Here is a 22971-nt window from a genome sequence, read left to right as displayed (position 1 = left end):
GGCATGACAGATAGAAGTAAACTTCTCTCTTGTTTGAGCTACTGTATTTGTATTTTTACTGCTGTGGTTTAGCCAAGGCCAGACTAATATGCAAAATCAAGTGCCTACAGGAGCTGAGAAGTCAATATAAATCAATGAATCATGTTGATGAGGACTGTTCAAACCTGGAACAAATGCCCTTTTTTTTTTTTTTTTTTTTTTGAGACGGAGTTTCACTCTTATTGCCCAGGCTGGAGTCCAATGGTGTGATCTTGGCTCACTGCAACCTTTACTTCCTAGGTTCAAGTGACTCTCCTGCCTCAGCCTCCCAAGTTCCCAAGTAGCTGGGATTACAGGCATGGGTCATCACGCCGGGCTAATTTTGTATTTCTAGTAGAGATGGGGTTTCTCCATGTTGGTCAGGCTGGTCTCGATCTCCCGACCTCAGGTGATCCGCCCACCTCAGCCTCCCAAAGTGCTGGGATTACAGGCATGAGCCACCGCGCCCAGCCAACAAATGCCCTTTCTAAAAGGAGCAACCACAACACCACTCTGGCCAATTGCTGCCATATAAGAATGCAAGCTAGGGGCTCAAATTCTACTGATTTACTAAGAAATCTGGATTCTCAAATGAAATCTTTCAATTTTGTAAAATATTGGCAAGTAATTCAAAATTAAAAAAAAAAAACACTACAGGTTAAACAAAAATGCTTCTATATCATATTTGAGCCAAAGACTGCCAGTTTGTGACCTGTCTGAGATTATGGGATAGCATTGAGTATAAAATGCATGAATACAACATCTTAAAAAAAAAAAAAAAACTTTTACTGCCTTAAATATATACATTGACTGCCACGTATACCTTAATACCAGAAATATTAAAATGTAAAAAAAGAGTATGTATTGTAGGATTTGAAAAATTTGATATAAGAACACAATCCTAAATATGAAAAGCATCCCAGTTGATGGTGATAAAAATGTACAAGAGTGAACCAAAATTCCTCAATCACTTTCAAATCTGTAACAGAAAGCAGCTGCATAGCTCTTAAAGCCAGTAGCTGTACCCCACACAGTAACTAGATTGTACTGAACCCAAATATCCCACACCCATGTATTTATCTATGCTATTAATTGTGGCCTTTGATAACAGATCTTTTTCTTCATTTCAGTGTTGTGCAGTCATTCAAAAAGATACATTACAGTGAATTCATTACATATTATTTGAACTTCATAATTAGGCAAAATAAATGCCAATCATAAACATATTTAGCTAGTAATTTAAAATAAAATGTAATTTTAGTCACATCACTACACTGTGAGACATTAGGATCATCAAAGATAATTTACTTTTGAGCTACAAAATAATTATAAGAAAAACCTTTGTAGAACCAACACCTTTCCCCAATATCTAATAATGTGTAAGATTACTAGTTTTGTCTCCTGTTGTTCCTTACTTCTGTGAGAAGAGCACGTGGGCCAGGCCCATACCTGTAATCCCAGCACTTTGGGAGGCCAAGGCAGGTGGATCACAAGGTCAGGAGTTTGAGACCACACTGGCCAAGATGGTGAAACCCCGTCTCTACTAAAAATACAAAAATTAGCTGGGTGTGGTGGCGGTCGCCTGTAATCCCAGGTAATCGGGAGGCTGAGGCTGGTAGAATTGCTTGAACCAGGGAGGCGGAGGCTACAGTGAGCCAAGATCATGCCACTGCACTCTAGCCTGGGTGACAGGACAGAGCAAGACTCCATCTCAAAAAAAAAAAAAAAAAAGAGTACGTGAACATCAGCCCAAGGGAGACAAGGTTGTGAGACAATAAGAAAGCACTCCAGAACATCCGAACGTCCACTATGGGATATGATGCCCACTGGCTACCTGGCCAATGTTAGAGTCACAAGGTAGCTGCAAAAGTTTGTCTGAGCCCAATGCCACTACCTGCATAGTTCTCTGAAAGTCAAATCAGATGGTTCCAGAAGGATGCTACATAGTGTATCTCTCACTGACCCTCTGGTCCTCACCAGCACCACCCTAGACCATGATAAATCTGCTCATTTTTTAAATAATGCAGTTTACAGGTGGATTAAAATACTTTAAATTAATTTTCAAAATAGATCATATGTTTTAAATACTAAAAACCAAGATACAAATAAGGAATTTCAAGTTTCCTAGTTTTGTAAAATACCTTCATTCATTCTATTGAGAATATTCATTCTATCACAGACAGCTCACTATTATGTGTGATTTTAAGTCCCTGTCATGAATGAAAAATATCAGAGGGTTAAATTTGATTTTGGCCTTGTTCGTTACTTATAGGTTTACACCAGATGGTTCTGTAGTTTGGTTTTGGTTATTTTCTTTTTCTTTTTACCTCTTTATAGATTCCAGTGCATTCATAGTAATCTCTAGAAGGGAGGCCAAGTCGAGGTTGGTCAATCTATAAAAAATATACATGAAAGAAAATAAATCATTCAGCGAATATAGAAAAGTTAGAAAAATACAAGCATGCCTATCTATGTATGTGACAGATCCTACTTTTGCTGTTTATAGGGGTAACCATCAGACACTGAGTAAATACCTAGTTAGGAAATGGTTTCCACACTACTTGTAAGTGTTATACTAATGGGCAGTTAGATAATCTGGAGGATTGTGCTGCAGGTATTTAAGGAAAACAAAAGAAAGTGAACAAAAGATTTACTGGGAGGGATTTTTAATGCAGAGCAGAAGGTGCAAGTGAACAAAAACATGTTAGATTCCAGGACGTGGAAATTTCTAAATTACGTATTCACAGATTTCCCAGCTTCCGGAGATTCTAATGTGCTCCCCTGGGAACATTTTCATCTGCTCCCACCCTTAGTTGGGATCCCCTTTCATTGGAGGGAGTGGGTTAATAGTCTTCAAGTTGATTTGGATGGATGGGGAGAAAGGGAGGAGAAGTGGTAAACCTCTAAGGTAACTCCAGAGCCTTTTTGCTAATGTAACTTGTGCCAGAAAATGTTTTTTAAGATTCTCCACCCTAAGGGAATGGAGGCGACTTCTCCATGGTTCTCCCCAAAGCTGCTCTGCTCAGAAGAACCTCAGTAGACCCAGATAGCAGTTAAGGGTATGAAAGATGAAACTCAGTTCTGCGCTAATATGTCTGGTCCATCTATAATACACAAGTGAGAGCTACCTGGGCATACTTGCAGCTTTGGGAGATTGTTTCTTACTCACTGCATGGCAACATGAGTGTGGAGGTGAAACAGAGCATTTCTGGGTTAAAGAGAGAATCCTAGCAGCTGTGGAGGGCCTAGGCCAATACAAAAGAAACAAAACCCAAAGAACTGGTATGAAAAGAGCCAGAAGATATCTCCACCTGAAGGGCCCTGATCCTTCCCCACGCCCTGGCCCTCAAGGTGATCCTGCAAGGAGGAAGTTTCAGAAGAGAAAGAGTGCCCTGCAGGAGATTTGGGTTCAATTCCTTTCATGATTTTAATACAAATGACCATAAAGGTTTATGCAATAGTGACACAGATATGATTAGGTGATTCGGTAACCTGCAATTTTTGGTATAATTCCTTATACAGGAAACTAAGAAAAAAAAAAGGAGGAAAGAAAAACTCTAAATTTTTCAGTACATTCCAAACATATTCATTAATCTAGTCTTAGGTGATATCTAAACCAAATTGTTTACATTTTTAAAAATACAATAAATCCATTTTAAAAGAAAGGCATTTTTTTTTTACCTTTAGTTGAGAAAAAAGTACAGATATTCTTTAGTGAGGAAAAAAAATTATGTTTAAAATCCCTTTTCTATGTTCTTTTTGAAAGCAATTATTATTTTTTGGTTTCCAGACCTGCATTACTTCTATAAACCAAAGCATGCTCCTTTCAAGTACCATAAAAAGAAATTAGGAACTTTTTCTGAATAGGAGAGGCCTGGAGCCCTTCTTATCATTTGTTTTGTGAAGGGAGAGGTATCTAAAACAGAGATAGCAGAAGCAAGAGGTGAATGTCTAAAACACAGCACTAAGAAAATACTTTCAAAATTGAGACTCCAGGTACTAGGGACAGAGCATGAATATACTACCTTCTTGCTTATTCAATTCAATTGAAAATAGCATTATTTCTAAATATCAATAACAACAATGTGTGTGGGAGTTTTATTACAATTTAAAGGTAACTTTAGTTATTTGCCACACAAACTTACATGAATTACATGATTCACAGAATTCTTATCATCAGTGCCAACAAACAAATTAATAAGGACTTTTTTCCCATATTTAGAATTCAGTTGTGCAATAGCTTTTTCAGCTGTCCAAGAAGCACCTAAAGCAATAAAAGATAAAATATATCTTTAGAAGCTTTAGTTCATTAACGATATTATAGTAACATAGATTTTACGTGGAAATTTTTTTTTAAGTAGGAAAATTGCCTTACCATATTTTTGCTCCCAGTTTTCTGTTGCTACTGGCCACCCATATATATCTGGTAACAGTTTCAGAAGAGGTTCTCCACCTCTGCTATCAATAGCAGCTTTTGAAAACAACAAACATAAATTCAGTTAGAAATCTAGGCATAGTTTGGCACCAATATATGCATACTCCTAACGAAATCAAATGAAGAGCACTTACATTCATTTATACAAGACCTGTACAATGTTTTTGCTTTCTGCACTGCTACTATATCTTCAGTTTTGGGTTCTTGAAGGACATCTGAAATAAGGACATTTAATAAAATGCATCAACATAATTGCTTATTTGCACTATGCAAGCATAACTGTTCATTTGCAGTAATTAACATTGGCAAGGGGAGTTCAGTTAAAAAGAAAAAAAAAAAACCTCGCTTTTCTGGAGGTACATTCATTTCCTCACCCAAGTTGCAAAACCTTATAGGAAAAACCAAACCCCTTGCCAGATTATCAGTCCTAGCACATAACTGGGAGTCAGTTTAATCAGCCAATTTAGATGAAAGTTCTTTTGACTAGATTATCTTTTTTTTATGAACAGTGATGCATACTGCTCTGCCATAGGTAACAGTTACTTTTCTTGAAATTGAGATTAAAAAGAAAACAATAACACAGAGGAATTTGGAATTTAGTATGAATAGTTCTTTTGAAGGCTGGAAAATAATTATCTTTGTGTGACTGTACTGTTCATGCTCCAAATGAATGAATTGAATTGTCCTACTTGTTTCAACGTTAAAAAGTAGCAAAAATTGTTCTTCTACAAAATAACTTCTAGAAGAGGGGAGAACACAGAACAGAGGATAGGAGGGACTTGTCTAGATTTCTTAACTTCCCAGGGAGACAGTCTTAGCCAGGTTAGAATCTACCTATGCTGGGAAGGCAAATCTTGGTAACATCTTACAGTGACTTTAACACAGGGTTTGGGTAGGGAGACTACAAAAGTATGTTTCTGCGTCAATCATTTAATTTTTTTTCTTCTGTAAAATGACATAAAACTACCATCTTGGCTGGGTATAGTGGCTCACGCCTGTAATCCTAGCACTTTGGGAGGCCAAGGCTCGTGGATCAACTGAGCTCAGGAGTTCAAGAACAGCTTGGCGAAAATGGTGAAACCCCGTCTCTACTAAAAATACAAAAATTGGTTGGGTGTAATGGCAGGTGCCTATAATCTCAGTTACTTGGGAGGTTGAGGCAGGAGAATCGCTTAAACCTGGGAGGCAGAGGTGGCAGTCAGCCGAAATAGCATCATTGCACTTCAGCCTGGGTGACAAGAGCAAAATTCCATCTCAAAAAACAAACAAACAAACAAACAAAAACCAAACCTGCCATCTCTAGGGATGATACAGCTTTATCATTTGCATACCTACAAATGAAAACAGGAATGCTAAGAGATGTCAGCATATTAATTTCGGTGTCTGCCCCTACCAAAGTGACTCGGTGGTGGCACACAAATCCTGGAAGGATTATTAACTTTTTAATCTTCTGTGACATTCCTTGTAATGGCTAACAATTGTATATTTAAAAAATGAACATATTAAGAGAGAAATCTTTGATGCACAGACACACTCTCTACTAACCTTTCAAAACGACTTCTAGTTCATCTCTTAAAATGTCAAAGTTGCCGTAACGGGAGCTGGTCTCAGGAATGACATTGCGTTTCAACCAGCCTCCGCAGGCATATTTGAAAAAGTCTGCACAAGGCTCAGCGGTGGCATCCATGTTTTGGATCAGTCGAGCAGCTGCAAGAGCAGAGAAAACACTAGATAAAAATGATGGGTTCATTTCTTAAGAAGCTTAAAAGGAGAAAAAGGCTTATTGCTCCCTTTTGATTGCATCCATTTGTCGTATGCTCTGTTTTCTTTTTTATATAAGTCAATTCAGGTGGATGAGGAATATTATCTGTGCATAGTTCTCTTGTCCTTCCTTATAGTTGGTTCGTTTTATTTTGAACTGTGTGGGTCCTTCCACCCTGGGTCCCACAGCCTTCCCACCCCACCCCCGAATCACTAAGTTTTCTGGCTAGTTCCTATCTCAGAAGAACAAAGAATAGAGGTCTACTCTGAGTTGGCCATCCTGCGCCTGAGGTTAGTATGTCATTCTTCACTCTGATAACTTTAGTTGCCAACTCTGCTCTTCAAAGTGCTGTGACTTTTGAATGTCTCTGAGACTCCAAGCCATGGAAGATTGTTAATGAATTTTTATCATTTTAGAAAGGATCTGAAGCCACTGTTATTACTTCCTGGACCTTGCTCAAATAAATTTTGTAATTCAGATTTGACATCCAATTTGCATTTGTTTATATAGAGTCTGTCATTATAAAACTCGCTGTAAGCTTATTAGTTTTTCTTAGGTCCACTTTTATCTTTCAGGACTATGATGAAAATGCAAATCAACCAACACTGAGTATTTACAATCAAGACGCTGACTCTGCTAAGAGCTGCAATTGATAGAAAGATGTATGAAACAGGAATTATTACCAATGAAGATGAGAATATGGCCCAATACCCATAATGTCTATACCTGGAACAGAGAAAATTCTGCTCCTGCCCTCCCCACTTTCAGTCTCATACAAGTTGAACTGTTTTGGAATGAAAACAAAAGAGCAACTGAGAATTCATCTGTATCAAGAGAATAGAGCTCTCAGATGAGCTTTGGAGAATATTTCACTTTCTGAATAAATTAATTAATTAAAAACTTCGAACAATTGCTGAATTGTGTGGATTTTTTAAACTTGGTATGGTAAATATGGTTTCCAGCTGAGCGTCAAGCCCCCACTTTGAACCACCTTTTCAGAATGTTTGCTTGTCTGGCTGGAACCTCAGGACCCAGCTCTTTAATACAAAACGCTCAGGACTGTTACCAAGCCAGTCCTCTCATGATTTTTATGCCTTAGTATATGGCACATTGCTATCATAGCCTCCTGGGTTTGAAACTTTGGGTAAAACTGTATTTCCATTTCCCCTTGGTTTACTGGTAATTCCTTTGCCCCTCTTCCATACCTCTCATTCTGATTGGTAACTGGTTTACATCATCATTCCTTTTTGACTAGAAGTCACCCAGTTCTTCATCTTGATATATTCTACACATCTTTCACAAACCAAACTTCCCAAAAGACTCTTTTACACTGGCCACACCCTCGCTGAAAAATGTCAGTGGCTTGACATTTCCCAGGTTAAATTATAAACTCTTGGCCAGGCACAGTGGCTCATGCCTGTAATGCCAGCACTTTGGGAGTTCGATACCAGCCTGGCCAACATGGTGAAACCCAAACTGTACTAAAAATACAAAAATTGTCTGCCCATGGTGGCAGACACCTGTAGTCCCAGCTACTCAGGAGGCTAAAGCAGGAGAATCGCTTGAACTCAGCGGGTGGAGGTTGCAGTGAAACAAGATTGCGTCACTGCACTCCAGCCTAGGTGACAGAAAGACTCTGTCTCAGAAGTAAAAATAAAATCTTACACTTGGTTTCTAAACCTTTACCAGATTAAATGGATCACCCTACCTTCTTCCCCTTTTCCTCTTTTGGTGTTTTACGCAAACTCTGTTCCAAACAGATGGACCTCGTCAATGTGTCAAAACGATCCTTGTGTTTTCTTAGTCCTGTGCCTTTGCTTTAACCTCCTCATCCCACAGCTTTGATTGCCCTTGTCATTCTTTCCAAATTCTACCCTTCGTTCAATGTTCAGCTCATGTTCCATCTCTTCCCTGATGTTTCTGTGACTCAAAACTTCAAGGAATATTTCTCCCAACTCCTGAGAGCTCATTGCCTCACTCTGTCTTCAATGTTTAGGTGAGACTACTTTGAGTTTTTCACTGTAAATACCTACTCTGTCTACCTAACCATTTTGTTGATGTGATTAGTCTCTTTGTATCACCTAGCACCTAGGTAGTAGGGGTGCAATTATGTTTATTTGTGACTGAATCATCTATGAGTCTTCTTACCATCTTCTCTTACAGCCCATCACTCCCCTCCTCTCACCTCGTCACAGAGGTCAGATCAGTTCTCAGTTCACTGCCTCCAGAGTCCATTTCATCCTTCCCATTGTTTCCATTCTGTTTCAAGTCTTTCTCTCAGACTCTGTGCACTTTTGACCAAGTTGTGGCTCCAGGCCTCTTCCTACCCACGTCCATTCTGTACTCCACAGGCAGAGTCATGTTCTCAAAATACTTGAGAATGTCATTTTCCACTCCAAAATTTTCAACACCATCATTTTGCAATCATAATAAAATCCAGATTCCATAGCACATTGTAACACTAATAGAACTAATGAAGCTTCTCCTTTGCTACTTTCTCAGATGAACCATCCATCAGAGTTAAATGAGTGTATTCAGTTTCTCTGAGACACCTTATGGTTTTCTGCCTCTGTAACTTTGACCATATTACCCAGCCCCAAGATGTACTAATAAATACTCTTTCATATTATTTCATTTTGGAATTTCTGGCATTTTCAAAGCCCATTCCAAGTACTCCTTCTTTATGAAAGACTGGCCTGAGAAAAGTCTGTATCAGCTCACAACATATTCATTTTTTGCATGCAAACTCATTATCTCCTCACCTGGACTGCGGCTCTGTGAAAACAGAAAATGCATTTTCTCTCTCACAGAGCCTAACACTGTGCTCAATCCAAGACTTGCCAGTAAGAACTCCAACTTTAACACCTCAGTTAAAGGCTAGGAAACTGATCTAAAAAAGGTAGAGAGAAAAAGCAATTCCCTTGAACTTTGAAGGAAGTAAAAATATGGTAATGGGAAAGGTGAAAATTAAAGATTCTAAATACATAGAAGATTATTATGCAAAGCGAAAAACCAGAAAACTAGAGCCTGAAAGAAGTGCTAACTACAGACATTCTAAGAACACACTTAGCAATACATAACTTCTCTTTTAAGATACTCAAAAACATTTAAGCTGAATGTCGTGAAGGTTATTCCAGGAGGGGGCACTTCTGTTTTCTTCCCCTTTCATGGGAAATGAATGGCTTCCGTCACGACACCACAGAGCAATAAACTCTACTCAGAAAAGTAGTGAACAAGTAATGAACACGCAGAATGAACAAGGAGAGTCATGAACAAGTCCTACTGCCTATTTGGAAATACCACCTGTCCTTAAACACTCTGAATAAAAAAGACGGCTGGAGGTTTCAGGTCTCTGATCATGAGTGCAAATTCTCCATCCTGTAAATGCAACTGTACTTCTCACATCTCCCAGGAGGCAAAGAGTAGAGTTGAACTACTGGCATCTGCACAACAAACCAAAGAAATAACGTTCAGTTTGTGAGGGATGTGCAGAGCAGAGGGAGGAAGAGGGAACCCTGCTAACTCCTTCCAGGGCCGCTCTTTAAATTTCCCTTGGACCAGAGAGCTTGTCTGAGCATGGATGCATCCAATCGCTTCAAAGAGAGCACTCTGTTCTGATGAATATTTTGGGGCCATGGGCCAAGTCAAGTCATGGGCTAGCACTTTTATGCTGGGTCTTTGATCAACCTTCCTTTAATCTCTTATCGTGGGTTTGATTCTCGTTTTGCACCTTATCCTCTGGACCTCCTCTGTGCTGACTTTTCTTTGAAGTCAGCGGTAGACTGGTGGGTAGAGGCTGTAGGAAACAGACGTACAACTGTCAAACTGGTTGTAATTGTTTTTATGTTTTGTACTTTGTTTTGAATTACTCAGCCTCTCCACATAGCCACACCTGGGCTCTTCAGATGTTTCCTTATCTGTGGGTCTCTGACATCTCAGTAAACAAATGTGGTTTAAAATCAGACAAAATTATTCACCTTAATAAGCAGATATAAAAAAACAATGTAGTAAAGGCAAAGGTATTGACATGGAATGTTGTTGACCAGACGTTTAAAGTGAAAGAACGTATACTATGATTTTTCAAAATCTGTATAAAAGCACAGAAAATCTAGAAGGATATATACTAACATATTTACAGCAGTTAGATCCGGGCAGAGGGATTAAGAGTGTGTTTAATTTTGTATTATTTGCTTATCTTTATTTTTCAATTTGTATTAGATGAACATGCATTGCTTTTGCAATAAGGGAAAAAAGTTTATTTTTAATTTAAGAAAATGGTCACACAAAGACAAGAAAAGTAATCTTCTATTAATAATGAGCTTATTTCTTATAAATGACAATTCTGAATGTTTTGAGCTGATAATAAATGACACCATTTTCTTTCTAACTAATCTTCTTGTAACATTCCCCCAACTTATTTGACTATAGGAATTTAAAAACAAGTTCAACTGCCATCTGGGAAGTTATTAATTACTGTATTCCTCACTGAAAAGTCTATTGTGTGGGTATGGATTGGGAGATGTAGCATATACTGGGAAGAACGTTTGGGCTCTTTTAAGCCAGACAGACCAGTTTTGAATCCCAGAGCTCCACCACTTTTTAGTTGTACAAGATTAAGTAATTTTTCCAAGATCAAGCTGCTAGTAAATTATGGGGCCCCAAGGCTTGCACTTAAGTGTGTCTGGCTCTGAGCCCACACTCTTCCCTCCCTGCTTTGGATGCAGATGGCTGGTGGGGAGCATGTGAGAAGCAGCGCCTTGCATGGCCCTCCTTTCCACTCCAAGTACCCTTTTACTCTTCCTTTGTCCTGCCTTCTCCTTTACTTCCTCTCTTTCCTGCCACTCTGCAGCCACAACCTCCCCACTGTCGGACTTATCACCAACAATTTGTGCTGGGAGAAAGGCAGGACAATGTACAGCATGAGGACTTGGAGAGTCCGCAGATGAATTTTTCACAGTGGAGTAACCAGACAGGAAAGTGGCATGGAGGTCACTCTAGGTGGATGCACTCAAAGGCCCATTCAGGGGTGCATCTTTTTGAAGTGGACATGTAGCAGGGCTCCTGCCTAAGTTATCTTTGGAGCACACTGGAAAATGGGGTGTGAAAAATCTCAGCAACATGTTTTAGGGCAGTACTTGTCAACCCTGGCTAAACACGTGAATGATCTGAGAAGCCTTTTAGACACATGGATGCCCAGGATCTACTCCTGATCAATTTAATCAGAATCTTTGGAGTGGGTCCAGACATTTTTTTAAGATTTTCTAGAGTGGGTCTAATGTGCAGTGAGGGGGAACCACCACATTAGACAATAGAGAAACATGGAAATGAGGACCAACAGATCCAATATCAAAAAAGTATAGTCCCATACTTACTTGAAGTAGGAATATTTCCTTTTACCTTTTCAGTCTGCAAATGCAAATTGGCTTACATCATGGCAATCTATGTTTTGCAGTGACTTCAGTCTCTTATAATTGGCGGGCAAAGTGTTGCAAGGAACCTCACATGTGTCTCATGCATAAGCCCATGACCCCAAGGCTTCCACTCTGCTCCACCGACTTTAGCCTCCACGGCCTCCTACCCAGTCCCCATCCATGATCCACTTTCTGCTGGGTGCTGAAGCTGGATGATGCAGGGAAAATACCTCCCTTCCTCATCTTTCATTGTCTCAAGTCTTGAGCAGGGCTCTTGTGCCTACAGGTAAACAGGTCTCTTGAATTTTGCCCCCATGGCCTCCTCTCTGAAGAACCACAAGCACCAACAGGCCTGGTTTTGGAGTGATTATAATAGCAAAACTGTACTATATTCAAAATCACTTCTCTCTTCTGATGGCCAAGGAACATTTTTGTTGATATCTCAGGAGGCTCATAGGCCTCTCAGAAGAAACTTGAGGCACAGCATTCCATTGGTCTGCTAGACATGATTAGACATGGTGAAATTCGTTACACAGGACCCCACTACATGTCTCCCTTAAGAAGAGGCAATCTTAAGTCTGCCTTTGAATGGCCTCCAAGCCACAAGATCTCCCCTTTCTTATGTGCATGCCTTGCTTTCCAACATTACCAATAGTTTGTTAACTGAAAATAGTATTTGGGGCACTACACACAACAACTATTTAAATGTTTATATATGTACATTCCCTGGAGGCTTATTTTCTGGTGGGGAAGGGGGAGGGTTTAAAGAAATTTCTACATTGTCAAGTGCTCCTGGGAAAATTGTCAATAAAACAGGGGAAAGTTGACATAAATATGATAGTCACAAGCAGCAAATGAACAAAATAGATAGCATAAAGTTTTATGCTGTAGTACATTTATATGGCTTTAATTTTTTTTTTTTTTTTTTTTTTGAGACGAAATCTCACTTTTGTCCCCCAGGCTGGAGTGCAGTGGTGCGATCTATGCTCAGTGCAACCTCCGCCTCCTGGGTTCACGCCATTCTCCCGCCTCAGCCTCCCGAGTAGGTGGGATGCCTGGCCGGGTTTAATTTTTTTAATGTTCGTCATTATGTAGCAGTTTGTTGATGGTTTCCCATATGAATTTTTTCACAGGAATTAAAAAACAAGTGTGGTTTATTCTAGTTATTTGTATGAGTTTTATTCTATATAAAGTCACTACTACACTGAATTAGTGAATACTGAATCATTGACCCTAGGAGAAAATACAAGATTAGGTTCCTGTGAGCTTCTGGTCACACAGATGATTAATACATAGCCTTGTTTTATGTGTGTTTCTGTTCAAAGACACCTTATTTAATATATTTCGTTGATTCACTAACATTTAGCTCACACCAACAGCACTGTAACTGATGCCTGAACAATGTTTATCCATTGCATGTATTTTCTCTGTAAGGTATGTCACAGCCTTCTTGTGTTTCAAAACACTAGATAGCACTTCTACACTACGGTTGTGGACCATTTTAACAGTGAAATCATCACCAAAAAGCACAAAAATGCAAAAAATGTTGACTAAATGGACTACAAAAAGGATCCTTGTCTATGGTTCCCTTGTTCAACCTCAGCTGAGTACATTTGTGTAGAAAGACTCAAAGATTTTTCACCAGTCTGTGCATGTCTGTAAATGACTGTGAGAAAGCTACAAGTAGTGATTTGGGGGTAATAAATACATTTTAGGCAGTAGGCAAATTAGCAAACACAGAATCCACAAATAATGAGTAATGACTGTGCTTGTATTCCTTTTTTCTTTGGGTCTTTTTGAAGCATCTAGAAAAATGTCCAAAACAGGAAAGAAAACTAAGTGGGAAAAAGATACAAATAATTTCTTTCTCAATTACTACTCTATTTTAAAAACTCTTGGTCACTATAGATTAGCCACATTTTAAATAGGTTAGGCATCTATTTACAACATACATACCACGTAAATACCCCTGGTGCCGTGACAAAATTCCTCTATTGACTATTCTTTTTTTTTTTTTTGAGACAGAGTCTCACTCTGTCGCCTAGGCTGGAGTGCAATGGCGCAATCTCGGCTCACTGCAACCTCCACCTCCAAGGTTCAAGCAATTCTCCTGCCTCAGCCTCAATCAATTCTCCTGCCTCAGCCTTTCGAGTAGCTGGGATTACAGGCGCCCACCGCCACGCCCAGCTAATTTTTGTATGTTAGTAGAGACAGGGATTCACCATGTTGGCCAGGCTGGTCTCAAATTCCTGACCTCGTGATCCGCCTGCCTCGGCCTCCCAAAGTGCTGGGATTACAGGCATGAGCCACCGTGCCCGGCCCATTGATTATTCTTAATCTGCACTGAATTAAGGTTTAGGGAATGATATATGAACAAAACTGTTTTCAGCTTGTTCTCTTCAAATTGCTTAAGCTCTCAGCTTCCTAACCCCAAACACACAACACCAGTATCCTAACATCATTATAATTAGCCCGATTTATAACTGTTCTAGAAGTGTCCAACAGAGGTCAGAGAAATGTTGGGGCACTCAGGAGCAAATGCTCTTTTGTAAAGACCTTACGACACCCATTTTTGACCGAACTTTCTGTTGTAAATGCTTGCTTTATTAGCAGACACTAAGCTTGATATTACTTCTAGACAATTTTTGACAATTTAAAAATCTCTTTTGACAACATTCTGAAAGTACAATTGACCCCATTCCCTTGCTGCCACCCTCCTCCCACCATCCCCCCAACCAAAATTCAGAGGAAGTCAGAACTTTTTAAAAGAACACAAGGAAAATGCAATGTAATCACAACGGGTCACAAAGGATTCCATTCAAAAGGCAGCAATGTGAAAACTGGAATCTGGGGGACCATTCTTGAAGAGAAAATGACTGAAAACTAGCAAGCACATAGACTCTAATACTAATAAAAACCAAATGGCTTTCATTACAAACACCCAGGATGCTTCCACAATCCACTCTTCATTTTTAAATGAAAATCCCTGCCCCCAAATTGCTTTTGTGATGCCTTGGTTGAAGAAAGATGGAAAGTGGGGGATACCAGATGCTCAGTGTAATCTGGACTGCTAGTTTATCATTTAACTCAAACACTCCCTGTCAACCACTGGTTACGTTCCAAGAAAGCCAAGGTCATGACTTATGCTTGTCTAATTGGTGAGTACCAAGAAACCATCACTATACAACTGTTCAGAAACTAGCCGCAGACTTACATAAGCAGATATGAAAGAAGTTTCCAAGCGTAGTAAATTTACTCTGCACAGCTGTACTCTCAAGTAACAAGACCTATTTTTGCTGCTCTAGTTTCAGGAGTAATTAGTTTATAACTATATTTCATATATACATGTGACTAATTTATCTTAAATGCATACGTCTTACACATACAACAAATATGCATACACACACATAGGCACAAACATATGAATAATCAACCTGGAATCCACTTGCTATCAGATAAATTCACTATCAGATTTAAATATACAATGTAAATTATTGGATTTTCATTTAGGTTTAGCCAAAGATTCTTAAATGTAATAATAATAATAACAATAGAGGCCAACACTTGACATACGTCAAACACCAAGTACCAGCTTCATGCTGGTTGTTTTTTAAATGCATTCTTTAATGTTTGTTTTCTTTCAACCCTGTATGGTAACTATATTTGTGTCCGCATTTTCCAAGTATAGAAATTGAGGGTAAGTAATTTGTGTCCAAGTTCACATAGTTGGCAAAGGATAATGCTGTGGTTTGAACTCAAGTAGCCTGGTGGCCAGCGTCTGGGATCTTATACTATGTGAAACTGCCTTGGGTTTTAATCATTTTTCTTCCTTAGAACTGCTTTATAAAGTAGGACATATTACTCCTATTTTAAGAAAATCTAGCTATGAGGTGGTTACAAACTCAAGGTCACCAATACAAATTTAAGGAATTCATCTAAAGCTGAGCCTAGGTCTAATTTTAAGCTGATGCTTTTTCCACAGTATCATTCTGCTTTAACTCCAAATAACATTTAAAAATTTTCAGAAACTCTACAGAGAGGCAGAGAGAACCCAAATTAAGTTATAGAGCAGCCACTGTTTTTCTTGACACCCAATTAAAATTGTAATTGCTCTATAACATGTATATAATCGTATAAATTTTTTTCACCTCATTTGGCCCTGGATTTTAGAACTCATTGAGATAATCGCAGAAATCTCATGTCTAATGGATTCACAATAATAATCTTCAGTTGGCACTCCCGAAATTAGTGAAATTCTTCAGTCTTATCTCATAGCCCATCTCAATGAATGGCTCAGAGCCAAGGGAGGACTGGCAATTATTTTCCTGTAGGGATTACTCCAGAATTTGCAACCGAAACACATTCTATTAATAATAATAATAAAAAGTACTCTGTGTTACAGTTAAGTTAAAGTGCCATAAGTCTAAAAATAATTTTTCTTTTTCAGGTGCAATTTGCATTTTGAATCCTGAAAGACTCTGTTGGCAAGAAGCTATTAGGGATTATACTGTAATTTAAATACAATATATCACTTAAAATGAGTTATCAGAGATCTGCTGTTGATTATAATGTTAGCAAATGACGACAATGTTCCTTTTTTAAACTAAAGCTATAGAAGGTCATGAAAAGGCTCCATTGTTCCCTTAGTAACACTCTTCAGGCAGATCCCAAGTTCCCTGCACCCTGGAAGACATCTCTGAAGAGGCAGCACTGGGGTTCCACACCCATGTTCCTCCTGTTTAAACATTGTGTTATTTTGGATCATACTGTTGGTCAAGAATAACCAGCCAACTTCAATAATATGTAATTACTGAGAGTAACTCAAAGCATCCTGCCTTTGCATCAATTTTGGTTAGGGAGTGGTATAAAAAGACAACAGCCAGAGGACAAGCTGAGTCGATGGTGCTTCTTGAATGCTGCCTAAAATGATATCAAATTCTAAAAAGGCTCTTGTCTAGAGAGCACTAATAAATTGAGTAACTATTAATAAACCAAACATTTGATTGGCACAAGGCAGTGTTCGGCTTCACGTGTTTATATTTTTTACTGAGTAAATAGCTATTTTCTATCATAGAAGATCCAGAAGATTATGTTAAATCATTTGCTTTCTCCAAAAGGTTTTCTTCTTGTGAAGCATGAAAAGACTGAAACTTTTCATTTAATTTCAACAAATATTGACGGCCTCTATATACCTGACACTATTAGGAACTGAACATACCATGGTGTGATAAACAGACATAATCCCTGCCCTCACAGAGCTTGCAGGGTTTCATCTTAAACAAGACTTTTATAATGTGTGTGAACTCCTACATGGTCACTATATCTAGATATGAAAGGTTGTTTTGTGATGCTCAGGTCTTATTTTCAATTCTCAAACTTACTCAGTGTTCATTGACAAGTAAAGCTCCTACTTCAGTCAGTTGATAAGTAAAGCTCCTCCTAACCTAGAGGTAAGGAGTCACTTGTCATGTCCTTCCATAAATGAGTTTATGCATGTATGCGTGAGCTGGCTAGGAATTCGAATTCATGTGTTATGAATGAAGTGAGCAGGGACAGAGGAGTTTTAGAGGATGGTGGTTTTTGAAGAACAGCAACACTTACCTAAACAATGGTGTTCAAGAGAAGAACATAGAGTGTTAAAAGAAAGAAGAAATGAATTATTGAGAAGGGAGGAATTCAGAACAAACCAGAGTTGGAAAAGAAAAACCAGACTGATGGAGACTTTGCTCCTAGAGAGCTGGAAATGCTTACCCAAGTGGAAAATTCGTTGAGATTCTCCCTTAAACAGAAAAATAGTAGGAAAGAGAAACACATCCAGAAACTGTTTCCTCATTAACCTAGTTCTAGCTTAGGAGGGTAGAATTAGCAAGGTGAATTAGACAACTGAGAAGAGAGTAATTGACTTTATTGCTAGCAAAGAAGATGGATCAGACAGAAAGAGGCTAAACCTAGGAGGCTTGATACAGAAATATTGAACTGAGAAATCTGACTTACATAAGCAGGACCTAACTAGACTGAAAATGTTTCCTTGCTGCAGCTATATTTGTGTATCAGGTGTGCTTACAAGTCACCTTGTATAGGCATCAATACTTTTGTGACTTCAAGATAAGGAACCTGAGAGTATATTTATTCAATCAATATTTATTGATAACTTACACACTGCTGGGTGCTAGAAATAGAATAATGAATAAAATAGAAACAGTCAAAACTTACATTTTAGTGGACAAAAACCAGACTGAACAACTGATAAGAAGTGGGTTATGAGTTATAGGTAAAGTGTATAGGGTGCTCTGGGAGTGAAGGAGGAGTTACCAGTCGAAGGCAGAGGAGAGAGGAGCAATTCAATCATTCATCTGGCCATTCAACAAATATTTGAGTCAGGTTCTGAGCTGCGTCCTAGGCAGAGAAAGTAGGTGACGCTTTTGACAAAAGAGGCAACCGAAAGAGGACTGGCATGCAGAGTGACTCTCTGCAGGTGTGGACAGGTAGGCTACCCTCTGAAGAACGGATAAAGGAGGAAGAGGTAGGTCTCAAGTTTTGGCATGCCGGGGGCCCTGCCTGTTGTTGACTGGTGGGAGCAGAGGCCTGGTCTTTGTCACCCTGCCCAGTGAAGGGGAGGGAAATGATCATGGGAAAGAGACCTCGTTCTTGCTGAGGCTGCAGAAAACAGCAGCCTTGCCTTAGAAGCCCTCATCATGGGCATCTCATGGGAACAACTTTAGTTTTATTCCAAGCTGTCTTTATGGTTCTGGCTGGTTGCAAAGTTCTAAATCATCTTGTTAACACATGCGCTGCCAAATTGACTTATGCTTTATCAAGCCCAAGTGCGAGCAAGTTCTTTCCATGAATTCAGACGGGGCTCTTGTGGACTGCAAAATGGATGACCATTGGTTAGGTGAGGGGATGGAGCCTCAGAGCAACAGTGCAATGAGTTATCAGATCAGTATGGTATGCACAATTTTTGAGAAATGACTCAAAGTATATTTCAAGGTAATCCATAGAGTACAAAAGCAATAATTTTAAACATACCCCCACCCACGGAAAGGATTCTAATTCCTACCCCTAGCACAATGACTAGTCCATAATGGACACTCCAAAAGGATACTTCATTCTCAATTAATGACATCTTCTTATAGTAAATCATCTCCATCTGCTATTTGTAAAGTAAAACCCGCACATGCACTGTATCAGAATCTTAAAACATTCTGATACTAGCTTCTTTTTCCTGCTACTATCCCCGAATAAAAAACGACTTTTATTGCTTACTTTAAAGTCAAATAGGCAGGACCTAAAGTTTTTTCAACTTTTAACATATAATTAGATTTTCTTTTACTAAATAAACAAAAGACCAATTCCCCCCCTCCTAGGTTTTGAAAATTAATAGGTGTGATGGCTGATAGGTGAAGGACAAGCAGGATCCTTGGCTGTCTGTGTTGGCATACAAAATCAGTGAAGCTGTTCCTTCCTCAGTAAATGAAGAAACTTTTTTTCCATGTAAAACATTCATCATTCACATAAACTGGGCTCCGGTAGAAGTGGTTTGACCAGCCCAGTGAGACTGAATCCTGGTTTCGTCAGACTATAAAGGATCATCAACAGAAGTTCCTAGCTACAAGCAACAGAAAGAAGCCACACAGGGAGGGCACCCAAGGCAGCTGTGAGGAGGGAGCTATAACCAGCAGAGGGTGTGTGTTGATCCAAGGAAACTTCAGGTCTCCACGGTCTGGCAAAAGGTCATGAGGTTAAGAGCTAAGCTAGATTTCAGTCCCAGAAGACAGAAAAGAAAAAAAGAAACTAATTTTCCAGAAGTGGGGAATGAGCCAGGAGTGAGATCCCCAAGGGAAAAGGCAGAAACCCATTTACTAGAGCTGGGGTCAGAGGCAGATCACCAGGAGTAGGGCTGACTGGACGTGGAATGTTTGAGCTACTGACCTTGGCCCCAGAGAGCAAGTGGGCCTGGAATGGGACTGATCCTACAGCTGGAGTTCCATATGGAGCTCAACCAATTTGTCAACTTTTCAAAGCTTCCCACTTCTTTGTTTTCACTTTATTACCATGGTTGATATGCACCATGCAAAGTGTATTAGGCTGTTCTTGCAATGCTATAAAGAAATGATGGAGACTGAGTAATTTATAAAGGAAAGAGGTTTAATTGGCTCATGGCTCTACAGGCTGTACAGGAAGCATAACACCAGCATCTCCTTTCTGGGAAGCCTCAGGGGAGCTTTTACCTATGAGAGAAGGTGAAGGAGGAGCAGGCATCTCACATGGCAAGAATGGGAGGAAGAGAGTGGGTGGGGAGGTGCCACACACTTATAAGCAACCAGATCTCATGAAAACTCATTCACTATTGCAAAGACAGCACCAAGTCATTAGGGATCTGCCCCCATAATAAATACCTCCCACAGGCTCCACCTCCAACACTGAGGATTATTTCAGCATGAGATTTGGGTGAGGACAGATATCCAAGCTACATCAAAAAGTTTCATAGCACCCATTGCTACTAACTTCTTGACTGACTGATTGATTGATTGATTGATTGATTGGAGATGGGGTCTTGCTACGTTGCCCAGGCTAATCTCCAACTCCTGGGCTCCAGTGATCCTGCTGCCTCAGCCTCCTGAGTAGTTGGACTACAGGTGTGTGCCACAGCACTCAGTTCTACTATTTTATAGTAGCTATTAGAAGATCCATATTTGCATGATATGAGTTTCTTTAAGGCAACTTTCAAGATTTCCTTTGCATCATTTCTTCTCAACATATTGTCAGATCCTTGCTCGACTATTATCTACAGTGCTTTGAGTAATGCATAGTTGAGTTAATGATTGTGTGTATATTGTATCACAGTACTATTTGTATATTTGATTCATTCAAACATTATTAAAATTATTTCTCTGTCACAAACACAGTTATTACTATTTTGCTTCTTGGCTTCTAAGTTAGTAATATCATTAATTCCTACATACATGTGTTTTGAAAATAATTCATTTAGTGTCAAACTGGCAGAAGTATCAGAAACATCCTAATTTCATTCAGCTAATTTCATTACTCCAGTAAATTAAGCCAAAGAATGTAACAAAAGCTTTCTTTTCTGGGAGTATTTTTAAGTAACTACCGGATCCTCAAATATATCTTATTAGAAGTCTTTAATGATTTGGAGTTACTTAAATAAGAATTTCTTTGAAGTTCAGGGAAGCCTTGATTAACAAAACAAACTTCCTTAGACGATATGGCCTGGGCCACATCCACCATTTTATACTTGGCTTGCTCGTTTTTACTTAAGCATCAACGCAGAGAAACAAATCCACTGCTGGCTATTGGGTACCTGCTCAGTGACTTCAGTTTAACTTCACCATCATCTAGTCTAGTCTATGCAGTGGACCAACTCCCTTTTCATTAGCTTCACAGTGAAGGCACTGTAGTTGAACTCCTCTGGATTGAAGAAATGGAAGATTAAAAGAAGATTACACCGCTGAGAAATGTTTAAACAAAACATATTGTTTTAAGATAAGAACTCATGGATTCATTTTGAGTTTTTATCTAGGATAGTGAAAAGATAAAAACGAGTAAAAATGAATTCATTTGTAATTCTGTCAAATGGAATCCCACACTATATGCCAGACAGGTGGCCCTCCAGCACCTCTTCTTCTTAGTTGCTGCTCACCCTTTTGAGTGATAGTTACATATGACAACACGTGTACTGAAAATACTAACCCATATGAACTAATCTCATCAGGTGGCATATCCCTCCACCTTGTCCCAACATGGAAAAGCAAAACTAGTTTTCTGTAACTTTGTGCGATAGCCAAATCCTTACTCTCCACTCTGCTTATTTAGGCTTCTTCCAGCAGATCACCCCAGCCTCACGTACTTTATCTCTGTCTTCTACTGACTCCAGAGGCATTCATCTCTGCTTGTTTAAGACTGTGGCACCTTGTGCAGTCTGTCCTTCCACGTAAGTTCTACCATCTTGATATGTAACATCAGAGACCCTGTGGACAACCTCTGCTACACTCTAGCTTAAGAATTTCTTGACCATCTGAACTCTCCTAACTTTCACTTTCACTTCACATTGGTCCACACATTTTCATGACGACAACTTAATTCTCTCATCTATAAAATAGTAGAACTGAGTGCTGTGGCACACACCTGTAGTCCAACTACTCAGGAGGCTGAGGCAGCAGGATCACTGGAGCCCAGGAGTTGGAGATTAGCCTGGGCAACGTAGCAAGACCCCATCTCCAATCAATCAATCAATCAATCAATCAGTCAGTCAAGAAGTTAGTAGCAATGGGTGCTATGAAACTTTTTGATGTAGCTTGGATATTTGTCCTCACCCAAATCTCATGCTGAAATAATCCTCAGTGTTGGAGGTGGAGCCTGTGGGAGGTATTTATTATGGGGGCAGATCCCTAATGACTTGGTGCTGTCTTTGCAATAGTGAATGAGTTTTCATGAGATCTGGTTGCTTATAAGTGTGTGGCACCTCCCCACCCACTCTCTTCCTCCCATTCTTGCCATGTGAGATGCCAGAACAATTGTACCTCTGAAACATTCATCAGGAGTAACCCCCATCTCCAATAAGAATCATCTGATTCTTAGAAGTGCTTTTTGTTTGTTTTTTTTTTTCATTTCTTTATTCCCTCTACACCTGCTCTTCGACTTCACTGAGAACTCTCACCCCATCCATTTTTTCTTGTTCCTTTGTGCTTTTTTTTTTTTTTTGAGGTGGAGTCTCACTCTGCCACCCAGGTTGGAGTGCAGTGGCGCGATCTTGGCTCATTGCAACCTCCGCCTCCTGGGTTCGAGCGATTCTCCTGCCTCAGCCTCCCGAGTAGCTGGGACTACAAGCGGGTGCCACCACACCCAGCTAATTTTTTTGTATTTTTAGGAGACAGGGTTTCACCATGTTAGCCAGGATAGTCTTGATCTCCTGACCTGGTGATCCACCCGCCTTGGCTTCCCAAAGTGCTGGGATTACAGGCGTGAGCCACCACACCCGGCCAGCTCTCTGTTTTTACTTTACCTTTGTTTTATATCTTCTATCCAGTACATCCTGTGGTGCAATCCCTGAAAACATCATCTCACCAAAGTATTTCATTCCCTTGTCCTCTGCAAATGAGCCTACCCTGAATTGATCCAGCTGCCTTCCTTTTCCCTTCCAATTCTAGTCTAATAATGTTTTTATATGCCTGTGTGTGTTTATTTACTGTCTCCTTTACTACTGTAAGCTCCTGTGAGCAGGGACATTGTGTTGTTCACTCTGTGTTTAGGTGCTAGGTATCCTCAGCATCTAAAACAGTGCTGACAATATCTGTTGAAGCTATTATCGGTGATGCTGGAGA

General features: G+C 39.5%; 1 protein-coding gene across 7 annotated transcripts in view; it reads right to left on the bottom strand.

The window, feature by feature from the left end:
* MME (membrane metalloendopeptidase) overlaps nt 1–22971 on the bottom strand; it is a 105660-nt gene that overhangs the window by 49561 nt on the left and 33128 nt on the right. For all 7 annotated transcript variants that reach the window (XM_050778238.1, XM_050778235.1, XM_050778236.1 and 4 more), the window contains 5 exons: nt 5999–6160; nt 4588–4668; nt 4394–4489; nt 4164–4282; nt 2346–2411 (listed from right to left, as the gene is read on the bottom strand). In XM_050778238.1, the coding sequence (XP_050634195.1) occupies nt 2346–2411; nt 4164–4282; nt 4394–4489; nt 4588–4668; nt 5999–6160 (524 nt within the window). The remainder of the gene's footprint in view (nt 1–2345; nt 2412–4163; nt 4283–4393; nt 4490–4587; nt 4669–5998; nt 6161–22971) is intronic.

This window comes from Macaca thibetana, chromosome 2 (genome assembly GCF_024542745.1).
Source record: "Macaca thibetana thibetana isolate TM-01 chromosome 2, ASM2454274v1, whole genome shotgun sequence".
Taxonomy (NCBI): domain Eukaryota; kingdom Metazoa; phylum Chordata; class Mammalia; order Primates; family Cercopithecidae; genus Macaca; species Macaca thibetana.
The sequence above is the reverse complement of the archived record's forward strand: the minus strand, read 5'-3'. Positions and strand labels throughout refer to the sequence as shown.